The sequence below is a fragment of the Cuculus canorus genome, chromosome Z (genome assembly GCF_017976375.1).
Source record: "Cuculus canorus isolate bCucCan1 chromosome Z, bCucCan1.pri, whole genome shotgun sequence".
Classification (NCBI taxonomy): Eukaryota; Metazoa; Chordata; class Aves; order Cuculiformes; family Cuculidae; genus Cuculus; species Cuculus canorus.
In genome coordinates, this window is record NC_071441.1 from 47,980,068 (window position 1) to 47,992,871 (window position 12,804).

General features: G+C 41.9%; 1 protein-coding gene across 4 annotated transcripts in view; it reads right to left on the reverse strand.

Moving 5' to 3' along the window:
- Positions 1 to 345: 345 nt before the first annotated feature.
- LPAR1 (lysophosphatidic acid receptor 1) overlaps positions 346 to 12,804 on the reverse strand; it is a 69,994-nt gene continuing 57,535 nt past the window's right edge. For all 4 annotated transcript variants that reach the window (XM_054054856.1, XM_054054858.1, XM_054054859.1 and 1 more), the window contains one exon: positions 346 to 4,060. In XM_054054856.1, coding sequence (XP_053910831.1) covers positions 3,759 to 4,060 — 302 coding nt within the window. In that variant the 3' untranslated portion in view covers positions 346 to 3,758. The remainder of the gene's footprint in view (positions 4,061 to 12,804) is intronic.

Below are 12,804 nucleotides of genomic sequence, written 5' to 3' on the forward strand. Positions count from 1 at the left end.
AAGAAGTGTTGCAGCTGTGATTAACTGAGAAAGACTGAATTAACAAACCAATGATGGATCTTGGGACTACTTAAAAAGCCCACCGGTAGTGCAGATAGGTGTGCTTGGTTTTAGGAATCATTGTAAAAGCACTTAACTGGTCTGCCATTTTTCATAGTGCCAGCAACCTACACAGCTTTACGCATTGCATTTAGCAGCCAGTCTGAAGCTCCAAGGGATCGCAGAGAACACGGAGTGAAAAAGAATTTGACAAGAAATTCAACATGTGTCAAACAGAACATATTTTCACTTTTTCATTTAAATGCTGTGATTAACAGCTCTGTGGACAGAGAGCTGTTAGGTCACCCAGCCTCTCCACAACTGCAACAGGAAGTTCAAATTCTACTTAATAATCCTTCATTCAAAGCAAATATTTTCAATTAGTTTTCAGACTTGGGCTGCTGCTGAAAAAAGGAAGTAGAAAAAACACATTTTCTTTGACTTACGAATGATTTCATCAACCATATTTCTTTTAACACACAACTGCCAAGGCACTACAATAGCTGAAACAAACACCATTACATTTGAACTTCAAGAGGATTACTTGGACCAGAGGCAGCCAGCAACAGAAGAATTTTAATGACTGTGGGAGGATCGCTGGTATTTTAAGAAGTCTTCTAAAACCTTCTGAAGGATTTGAGATAAGTAAAAATAAGTGGAGCAATTTTTTTTCCCTAAGTACTTTGCACCGTGTTTTCACATAGCAGAAGTGAGTTCCACAACTGCACAACGAAGCTGGAAAATCTGAACAGAGATAAGTTAAAAAAAATCTGAGATGAAACCAAGTGCCATGGGAACCATTCTAAAGAAGAGAGCAAACGAATCCTTCTATTCCAAGCTCTGGTTTTTTATTCTCTTTGCTCACAGCAGTTTTAATTTCATCATTTTGCAAAGAAACACTCAATCCACAGATCAGATTTCTCAAGGACATAGGGAGATCACGTCAACAAAACAAAGCACTAATTAAATTTTTAAACAGCAGCCACATGCTCATTGAGTTCCTCTAGTGGAATCATATAAGCAATGTTTGCATCCTGTTGCCTTTGATCTAAAGCATTGCACTTCACCTTTTAGAAGAAAAAGTCACCTCCTGCCAGAAGTGCTCCCAGATTAATCTGCCCTACAACTGAAATTTAACTGCTGTTAAGAGTTCAAAAGGTCCAGCTTCTTGAATTGTCAAGTGCCTCCTTGGTGAAGGGCTGATCCTTGTACCTGGGAGGCAACTGCCACTTCTTGCAATTACAATGAGAAAAGCTTCCTTGGGCTTCCATCTTCACAAGGGCCTCTGGACCCAGATGTATGACACAAATTATTGCACCCCTAATTTAAAATCATTCACCTGTGGCTTCTCCAAACCCACCACACATTCAGCATGGTAAACCACGGAGAATAATTTGCTATTTCTTAATATCATCCTCCCACCCTATACAGAATAAATTCAATAAAGAACATGCAAACTGCAGTAAAAAGGACACTTAAAAAGGAACTTCCCCCCCCCCTCCTGCCCTGATCAGTCTATGATGTTCTTCTTTTGTGGGAAAGTTGGGGACATGAAAAAATGCTCTCCCTAGATCCAGAAACAAAAGAACTCTGAGCACTTTGAAGAAACGGAAATTCTTTTTCAGTCAGACATCTTTTGGCTTTTGAGGCACTCTTATCCACTCATTTCTTCTGCTTACCCGCACTAGCTCAAACATCATGCAGGCAGAAAAATTTACAGCTGGCTTAGCAAGCAGATGCTTTCAAATGAAAAAGTTCATACAACCTGTTCTTCTCTTTCTCAGTACAGTTAAGTGGATGAAAAATAAATCACCCTCTATATTCACTTGCTCTCAAGCACAGTCAGAAAAAAGAGCTATTTTGTCAGAAGCAAGTGCAACATTCAATACCTGGGTCAACTGGAAGATAACGTTGCTTTTATCCCCTCTGCCCACTCCATCATCCACAGTGTTCACATAAATTTGGCTCGTTGGTACAGGTGAATTTCAGTTTTACTGAAAACAGTGCAGAACTATCACTTTATTTAGTGGAGATAGATTTTGCTAACATGCTGCTTTTCCTTTCTTCAACAAAGAACTACCTTTTCCAAGCAATTTTATACTTAGAAGCAAGAGATGCTAAAACATCTGCTTTTTGCTGTGTTTATCCTCTCCCCTCCATCTCCTCCCTGTCCAAATGGGAGAATATTGCCCCCCACGATGCATTTCAGTATGTTGCATTGATGGATATATCCCTTAATTTTTTCATGTTATTTTTTTTTGGGTTTTAACTTTTATTTATTTTCATTTTGTTATAGAGGCAAATTACATTGAGGAAAATGGCGCCAGGATTTATTTTACATTGTTATGAGAATACAGCATTTCCCAGAGAAAGGTCCCAAGTTTTTTATCAGTAAGATCCTATCTTTGCTCACATTATCCCCTGACAAGGAGTTTTGATTAATGTCACTGGCTCCTGGTAACTAAGATTCACATGAGTGGCATTTATCTTTGAAACAGTCATATATGAAAAAAAATCCATCTGTTAGCTTAGCTATTGATAACAATGTACATGTGCGGCTATTATACGTAGCACAGACCAGTCATTTGCAATAGACTATTACATATGTTATCTTGCCTATACAAAATAAAATTGTATCTTGGCCCACTGCTTTTGAAATGAAGGGCACATAATTTAAAAGATGCCTTACAAATATTTCTTACTGTAAAAATGCAAGTGTTCTGTTTTTAATCACACAAAAGGTTTCATAAAAATGCATACATATTTGCATTAAAAACGACTTTGCTTTCTGCCATGAACAAGAAAAGCATTCCAATGCCATAAATATTTTTTTTAAAAACTACCAACTTGACTGTAGCCCTTTAGGAGCCTGAGGGATGTGTCCTACTTCAAGAACTTCTTGGGACCTCTCACATGTTACACATTTCATACTGCACTTCAAAGAAGAACGTGAAATACCTTGTGACTAGAGTACTGTTTATTTCATAATCTAAACAAACACTGGAATACATTCTATGCTTTTCTACTTTCCTGCAGACTTTACAACAAGCTTTCCCTCCCCCCCCTAGTTAAAACAATATGCATACACACAGAACATGCATGCTCTCTAACACCAGTAATGAAGGTAAGAAGAGTCAGTTTCCATCATCTTCCTGTTGCCTGTATTAGAAAAAAATACTTTTGTTTTTACTGTAGTTATGGCAGTGTGACTAAGGATATGAAGACTAGAGCACAGTTTTACTCCCTGCACAGAAGAAGTTCATCACAAGCATGCTGATGGTGATAAATATTACATGTCTATTAAATGATAGGCATACTTTTATCCCCTTTACTCCCTTTTTAAAAAGACTAAGTGGCTACATGTAAATGCAGTGAAGCAAGTATAAGCTTAATTAATCAGAGTTGATTCAGACTGGCACCAAGATGCAGCTAAATCCGATGAAGTCTCAGCGAGGCTTTCATGGGCTATCAATGACCTTTGTCACAAAGGATCTGCTTTTTCCTTTTTAAAAGCAGAAATCAAAGGCCTCGCAGAATGGCCAGTTCTTCGGACATGGCAGACTGCACTGGTGTATTGGGCTACCTGGAAAAGAGGCACTTGTAGTCCATTAGTGTTTGAGAAAGCCTTGTGAGCGGGTTACCTTCCCCAGGGCCGTGCATCCACCCTGCTCCACAGAGTAGCCTGCTGCTTTTCATCGGCCATGCAACTGCCTGTGGTTTTATACCACTGAGTGGTCATTGCTGTGGACACCAGCCAAGATGGTGTGGTTGAGCGAGGATGCTGAACGGTCTGAGCCTTCGGTGGGACCATTGGCAGTCTCACTGCGCTGGCAGCAGAGGATCTGCTTGAAGGTTGCGCTCATCTCCTTGTCCCGGTAGGAGTAGATGATGGGGTTCATGGCAGAGTTGAACTCCGCCAGGAGCAAGAAGAATTTTTCATAGGCCAGGACGTTGCACTGAGGACAGCAAACATCAAGGAGCAGCAGGACTAATCCTGGGGTCCAGCAGATGATGAAAGCACCTAGGAAAAGAAAGAGCAGACAAAACACAACAAATCTTGCAAATATACTAATGTACAACTACTTGTCAAAACACTGAGAACCATCCAGCTGGAAGCAGTAATGGTTAATTTTCTCTTTCAAGGGTATCGTTCCCACACTATTTCTTCACTGACCTGGTGAGATGGCTGCCTTTCAAAGATCGGCAAATGGTTATGGGTAGCACATCAAACGAGCATGCCATTCCCTCCACACTCACTATATGAAACATCCTCTGCTTGGCACATGCATTTGCATTTAAAGTAGATAATGAGGAACATTATTCCCTTCAACTAGAGACCTCTGACTAATCAATCTCTTGATCAAGAGAAACAATGCTGCAATTTACTTCTCAAACTAATAACAACAAAGAAAACCTTCCTCTGAGTGCTGTGACCAAAGCATCAGTAATAGAAAAAGAGTGGTGGAGGCAGCAATTCTCAAGAAAAAGAAAGCTGGGGTCTTGTTAATCCATTTCAGACCCATTATGTAATGGAAAGTCCTAAGCACACATCCTTCTTGCACTGAAATGTCGTCCTTCAACAGATCTACTTCTTTTCTTAAGGCTCTATTCAACAGAAATTCAGAGGCTCCTCAGGCTTCAATAGTTTAAATGCCAAAGAGCCTTACTCTGATTAAAATGCTTCCCCCTCCATTCTCTGCTTTGTGAAGCTCTGAGGGGGATAAAGCCCAGAACAAAATTTGGAGTTCAATGCAGAAATGAAATCAAATGCCTTGCACTTTATTTGGATTATGGAGTTAAAGGAAGATGCAAACTTCTTGCAGGCTTGAAGACATTTTAAATGTAAGTTCTTACACACCAATCATGTCAGAACAAAGACAGTGATATGAGATTTCCCAGACTGACATGCTTGGCTAAGGTGTAAACCAAGTTCTTATCATCAGTAGGCAGGCTTAGTACAAGCAACTGTATTAAGGGCTTCCCAACACTAACTGGCGAGTGCTGTTTTCAAACAGATTCTCCTGTCACTATGGTATTTATTTGTTAACATACAACCTCTGTTTTTTCTACAGTGATGCTCTCTGCAGGTCTAACAGCTGACTACAGTCAGTCTCCACAGCTTGCAGACATTTTTCCCTGCCTGCCAAGAAGGTGCCAGCTATTTCCAGCTTGGGCAGTGGCAGCTGTAAGCTGTGCAGACACCTTTCTGTTTGGATACCAAACCCACACAGATCAAATAGAAGAACGTTTTCTGAAGGGCTTTGCAAACACAAAGGGTATGCTGGGCTACAGACACTGCTTGCCAACCAGGCAACCACACACAAGCTTTCTACATATCAAAAGCATACCTAAACTGAGCTTGCTTGCAACTGATGGCACCACAGTGCCACTCAATGCCTAACACTTTGCCAACCAACAAAACTCACAGAGGGAAAGAAGCTGGGAGGCGAACTGCCAGCTGCCAGTACAAAGCACCAATGTCTTTGGCCAAATGATTTTGTTAGGAACTGGCAGCTTAGAGATGAAACTCTCCCACGCCAAGGTGGCATCAAACACCCAAATTCACTTCATAGCTTTTGTCTGCAGTTCTTTTGGATTCCAGCATTTCTAGAAAAGAGTACTTTAAACCCGTGCAAAGGACTATGGTCTTTTGTTTTTCCCTTCTACCTGTTTGCAGAAGACTAGAAAACTGCATTTCTATTTGCAGGTTTGTCTGGGTTGATACAGAGGCTGCCCTCTGCATGGAGCAGCTCTGTTGAGCTGGTTTCTGCAGAAACCAAGACAATCTTTCAAATTCAGCCACTCGCTGCTGAAACTATACATGTTGTGCTCAGCCTCCAAGCTAGTGAGGCAGCGGTGGATTTTGTTCCAGCTTGAGCAAGCATTTTCTTCATTACATTCTGCCTTGGGAGAACAACATCAGAAACAGGAACACTGTAAGTCATGGGATCTACAGTCAAGGACAAAAGATGATGACAGGATCCTTACCAAGCCTGTAGCAGAAAAGTCCAATGTAAGAACAATGGAGCTGAGAGGAAAGCTCTCCTTGCTTTGTTCAAAGTTGCAGTTGGAAGCTTCTTATTTTCCAACAAATTTTTTTGGTTGCTTTCTTTTTTTCCTAATTTTTTGTTGAGAAACTAAATATGTCAAACAGAACATTCTGTGGCTATCATTTTGGGGTATGTTAAAAGCAGCAACAACAAAAAGTAGTATTGTGAAGCAGGTTAGAATCTGCCCTGAGAAAGTCTCAAATTCTTCAACAGAAGTCCACTTGCAGCCACTGCACTGAATGCTGTAACATGGAGTTTCAGAGCCTCTCTGGGCTCTTTAGTATCACAGATAGGTCGAATAATGATATATGCTGAGGCTTTATGTGATTGCACTCAAGAGAAACTGGTCTGTGGTTGAGCAAGCAACTAAATGCTCTGTGCAGCTCAAGCTACACTAAATAAAACAGAAACAAAAGGTCATCTTTCCACCTAGCACTGGAAGAGAATGGAAGCCCTTATTCTGAAAGTCGTTACCATGCTGCTCATGCCAGACCTGGAGCTAGGTCAATGATGCGCTGGCAGCCAGGGTGTCAAGAGGAGAAGACACCCATGTTGTCCAGCTCCAGACCTGCCTGGGTAACGTGCTCTTTCTGCTGCCTCAGCCCCCAGCCACAGATCAGGCTAACTTTCCAACCCACTTCCTCCTTGTGGCAGCAGCAGCAGCAGAGGAGCAGCGTACACCATCCAGGACCACACCTTTGTGCAAAGAGGGATAGCTTCAACCTTCGAAACAGATGGCTTATTTGTTATTGGGAAGTAATAAACCTTGAAGCAAGCTCCATTCAGTCTGGTGGGTTTTGTCTTACTTTAGCCCCTGGGATTTTCCTACCAAAACTAACCACCATGTTAGTGGATCCTGCGGCTTATTAAGTTAAGTGCTTGCAAATGGTGACGCAAACAATGCCTTGTTTTTTCTCACTTGTTATTTAACTATCAGTGCCCTGGAAAATACTGGAAAGCATCACTTAGGTTAAGTGTACGTTTAAGTTAGGTACAATGCAAGAGACATAAAAATGCCAGGTTCCTGTCACTTCAGAGTCAGGAAACATCTGTTAAGAATGAAATTCTTCCCCTTGGAACGAAAAAAAAGCTTGAAATTTAATTTTTTTTACTTCTTACTTGGAATATCTGTCAAAGTAAAGTGATACTAAGCCAAAAGTGAAGTTAAAGTCTCCCCAGAAATCTGTTGTACATTCAAGATTTCATCAAGAATGAAGATCTAAAAATATCTCATTGATTAAAACAATGAGACTCAAAAGCTTCCTGCTGCCATATACTGAAAAGCCTTACGCATACACCAAAATCTTTATGTATTTTTTGGCTCAGGAACATAACCAAGAGCAGCCCAAAGTACAGCATGCATCTTAAATATTTCCAGGTGCATCTTAACATTTAACAAACTTGGTCAAACCCACATTGAAATGACATACAAAGCAGACCTATTGCATTCAGTGAATATAATTTGTTCATTTTTCCGGACAGGTCACTGCCATGCCATGGCACTAAAACAGCCCAACATGCATGAATAAAATCATAGATAGTATGTCATTGGATGGCTGAGGAGCACTGTTGACTGGACAATTAGCACCTTGGGGTGATACTTCTAACCCTGGCAGTCCTTCCAGGCACTGGTACTGCACGAAACTGACGAAGCTCTTCAGTTGCAGCAGAAGGAATATCCCTTTGGTGCACTGCCAAGGTCTGCCCTGCAGGTCTGGCAAGAGAGGGCCGGGTGAGGAAGAAATGCCCATCATGCAGAGAGGTGAACTGCCAGCAGTCAGAGAGGAAAGCCTGAGGGAAATGGACATACGGCACTGTAACTTTTAAAAAGATTTCAGGATGCAAGATGGAAAGGTTCTTTATTGACTAAGAAGCCCATTTTACTGCAAGAAATCTGAGTTACAACAAAACAGTCATGACAGTAATCTCATTTTCTGTTGCTGTTTGATACTTCTCACTCAGGGCTGAAACTTAAGCTCCTCAGGCATAGTTTGTGTTGCTGTGCTCTGGCAGAAGTCCACTGGGGGCTTTCCAATGACCACAATATGACTACCTCACATCTGTCTTGAGCCCTTATTTGGAGCACCAGTGCAGATTTTATTTCTATGGTAGTCCCACGCTTGCAAACTCCCGGGTAAGTGTGGCATGGCCTCAAAGCCAGAGCTGACTGCAGGAGAGTAAAAACTGTTGTGGGCAATAGGGATATTAAACCAACCATGATAAATCAACAAAAACAAGTGACTAGTAAAACAGAAAAGAAAATAACAGAAAAAAGCAGCAGAAAATAAACACGAGAATATATGAGAACAAATACTGAGGAATTAGTCAGTCATTACTAGGCTCTTGGTCCTTTTAGGAATCCTTGGAAAATCAACACAACAAACTGCAGACAGCACAAAAAGATAGATAACGAAAAAAGAATATCATAGAAACAGCCTCTTAAAATGCATAAATATTAATTTAAATCTGTACTTGAATAACAGATCACCTCTGTGCTGCTGCAGTCAAGCATACCTGCTGGTTTAGTTTACAACTAAGCAATGACCATTTGGAATGACTTTTTTTCTACTGGGGGAGACTGTCCTACATTGATGCCTGTATTTAAAAATGCTTGGAAAGAATCAAAACAAGTAAGAGCCCCACTTCTGCAAAGCAGACATAACTGGAGCATCAGACATAGTTAGTGGAAAAGAAGTTGAAGAAGGGGGAAAAACGTTGTCAGATTGTGTTATGGAACCTTCTTTTGTTTTTCAAAGAGACAAAAGGCAGATGCCACACAGATCCAAACACAGACTCGGAGAAGTAACTTCCAAGCTACCATCCCTCTACATGCAGAGTTAGAGCAATTGGTCCAGTTTTATCCTAGAGCTGCAGATTAAATAGTTTTATTTCTGCTACTGCAGAAGGAAAGAGAGCCTTGTTTTAGCGGGATACTGATCAACTGCAGCATATTTTTGTGTGAGGCCTCACTGTGGAGTGGATGTAAGAAATTCACACAGAACGTGCTGGAGGCACGCTGGCATCCAGCCCCTGGGGACGGCTTGATGCCAGGCCTGGAAGGAGGTGGCATGGAGGAGCACCCCAAGGCTCATTTGCTGTCTCCCTCCCGGCAGTTGCCCAGGGCCACGGGGTCCCAATCCCACCCCAGTGGCAGGCAGTAGGTCAAGAATGTAATCCAGCCTCTAACACTCAGCCCAGATGCCAAGGCCACATCCCAGGGACCAGACTGGATGGCTACTTGTGGAGCTTCCCAGGTTAGTAGGCAAAGTATTTCCTTTAGCAGTCCTTTATTTTTTCCCTTTTGCTTTGCAAAGTGTAAATACATATTTATTCCATGAACATCTATTTCCCTCTAACTTGCAAAATAAAAGAAGTGCTCCTGCTCCTGCCAGGTCACCCACCGCTGTCTCTTGGAGACTCCAGTGGGACGCGGCTCATGTCAATGCACACCTATTTTGAAACACCCCTTTTTTTTCCTGCTTGACTGTACTGTGTCCCTTTTGCATGTCCTCTGTCACCCGTCTTCGGTGTTGATCCTGACTACTGTTTTATGGCCTGCAAATTCCTGATACGGAGAAGTCTGTATAGAGGGGAAAAGTAAGGAAAGGGCCTCTTCTACGGAGTGAGAGGAAAGGAGGTGGGGGGAAAGACCTCACATTTGCAGTTTTGTTATCAAGAGGGAGAATGGTCTTGCTGCACTTTCTGCAGGCTGAAAGCAATGCTATGGAGAGATGACTTATTGTATTTGAAAAAACAACAGTCAAAAAGGGCAACAAAAATGCCTGGGATCTCCCACACCCTGATACAATCCCACCCTCATCTGGGAAAGCCACTTGCTATGCTAGCTAAGAAGCAAGATCATCAGCCGCAACACTTCTTCCCACCCTAGCCACCTGTAAGCTGTATCAACAACCCTTCTTATGACACTGCATAGCATGAACAGAGATAAGTACTGCATGAAATAGTGCTTATTTATACTCTGTATTGTTTTTCCCCAATAAAAATATTAGAGATTGAAATCTAAAATGAATGCTGAACTATTACACACACAACAGATCCATGAAGATAATTTATCAGGCTGTAAACACACAGACTGTAGGAGTAATTCTTCTAATCCTAGTCTGACAACATTTTGCCACAACATTACTACAATATAGCTCATAGTTCTTGGTGGATGAAAACAGTTGTTGCTGGTTTTTTTGCAGTTTTTGCTGGAAATAGTCAGAATCAGGGCAAGTTTTGTGTCCAACATGGGATTTTTATGTGAAAAAATAAAATGTGACTACCACATATGGTCCAGATCAACAAATGTTAAACAACCATACACTAAATTTGGCAAATTCTGCAGAATTTCAGACATGAAAGGCTTGCCTCTCCATCCAGAGAATCTAAAAGGCTCAGGGAGGATAACAGCGAAAGACAGTCCTTGAAAAATACCCACGGCTGGGGAGAGAAGCGCCAGTAAGAATGGTCTTGTTGAAAAGTGTGCTATCAAAACCCCTTAATTTATTTAAGATGTCTTTATTTAAGGAAGCTGCATGAATTTTTAATGACTGAGAGATTTGTAGCACACTCCTTCTGCAGTTTTTGATTGAATGCAAAATGCTGCTTTGACATTTGTCTAGGAGATTGACGCAAGGGCCTTTTTGGGTTTCACGCCAAACATTTCTCTGGTGCGACTGTGTGTAAAAAGGAGGGGGGGATATCTCCAGCAGTGTAAAACAGGAAATGAGAAACAAAGCAAAGCAAAATAAATTCTACATTCATAGTCATGCAACAGTATCCTATGTGTACTTTTTAAAAGGTAATATGGAACAAGAGGGCCCAAGCAAACAAGAGAAAATACACAACCAAGAGGGCATATGGAAGGAGCCAGGTGCTCTGAGCTAACAGCTTGCTTTCCACAACACTATACATGTCCCATCCCTGGAGACTCCTATTCTAGTATCCCACGAGCTGAACAGCTCTGAATGTGCAGGTTATAGATAAAATCTTGGACTCCACTTTTCCAAGCATCTGAACTCCACATGAAAAGTTGATGGGTTTGCCAATTTTTTTCCGGTTTGCAAAGGGCTTTTGAAATAAACTCTTTCTGCTAGTACTACATTCATTCCCTGATTTCTCACTTTCTCCACAGCTACATGAAGACGCACCCTCCAGCCTCTTTCTGAATCGTGTTCTGGGATTTTAAGCTAAGTTTGGTCAGATTTTTGCACAAAATTTACTGTATTGTTTACAGACGCAGAGATCATACCTTGCTCCAAAGAGTATTTCCATTTCTGAGCAGGAATACAGTATGTGTCTGCTTCAAACAGCTGTCTTCACCTTTAAAATCCTGTGCACAGAATTAATTCCGTGTGTAAAGTGTGACTATCTTTTTTTCAACAGATCACCTCCTCTCTGAGGAAACTGGCTGCTTCAATCTTGAAGCATTTATCTGTTTTAAAAGGTGCTAAAGATTTCACTTGGAAACTTCTTTGGGGGTCTGGCTGTGCTCTAGCTGGGCTAGGAGGTGCAGCAAGCCTTGCCCACAAAGAATAAAGTTCCAGCGTATGTTACCATCACCTCATTCTGGGACTTAATATTTAGTTTTTCACCTGTGTCTGTTCATCCCTTTAATCCTCACCACTTTCTTTCTTCACAGAAAAAAACTTTTCCTAAATGAACATATAGTCTTGACCACAACTGATACTTCTGCTGGCATACAGAGTCCTTTAATACAGGCTTTGCTCTCCCTGTTCTCTTCCAACACTCACATCTTCACATTGCTTCCAACAATTTATCATTTAAATATTCCTACAGCAAAATTCCCCCATGAAATCTTTAGGCCAAAGCCCTCCTTTTAAACCAGACACACCTCTGCATCTATATCTGCTGCATGGAGGGCCAACTGAAGATACTCCAGACCCACTGCAGTGTTTCACAGGGTGCTAGCAATGATCATTTCCCAGTAACCCCACTGGCACCAGTAGCCACACTGTTGCTGTCTTGGAGCATGTAGACACACCCATAAAAAATGCCTGTTTTTGGTGGGGCTATATCTACAGCTATCATGCCTTTCTGGTTCTTGGGAAGGTCAACATCTGGAGCACCAGGAGGTGATTAGAGACAGCCCTCATGGTTTCACCAAGGGCAAATCCTGCCTGACCAGCCTACTGGCTTTCTGCGTTAGGGTAACAACATCAGTGGACATCGGAAAAGCAATGGATGTAATTTGTCTGGACTCCCGCAAAGCCTTTGACACAGTCCCCCAAAACACCTTCTATCTAAATTGAAGAGATACGGAATTGATGGGTTGACTGCTCAGTGGATAAGGAATTGGTTGGATGGTCACATTCAGAGAGTAGTGCTCAACGGCTCGATGTCCAGATGGAGATCCGTGTGACAAATTGTGTCCCTCAGGGGTTGTATTGGGATCAGTGCTGTTCAGTATTTTCATCAATGATATAGACAGTGAGATCGAGTGCAACCTCAGCAGGTTTACAGATGGCACCAAGCTGAGCAGTGCAGTTGTCACATCAGAAGGATGGGATGTCATCCAGAGAGACATGGACAAGCTGGAGAAATGGGGCTGTGTGAATCTCATGAGGTTCAACAAGGCCAGGTGCAAGGTCCTACATCCAGGTGGGGGCAACCTCTGGTTTCAATACAGGATGGGGGATGATGTGATCTAGAGCAGCCCTGTGGAGAAGGACTTGTGGGTCCTGATTGCTGA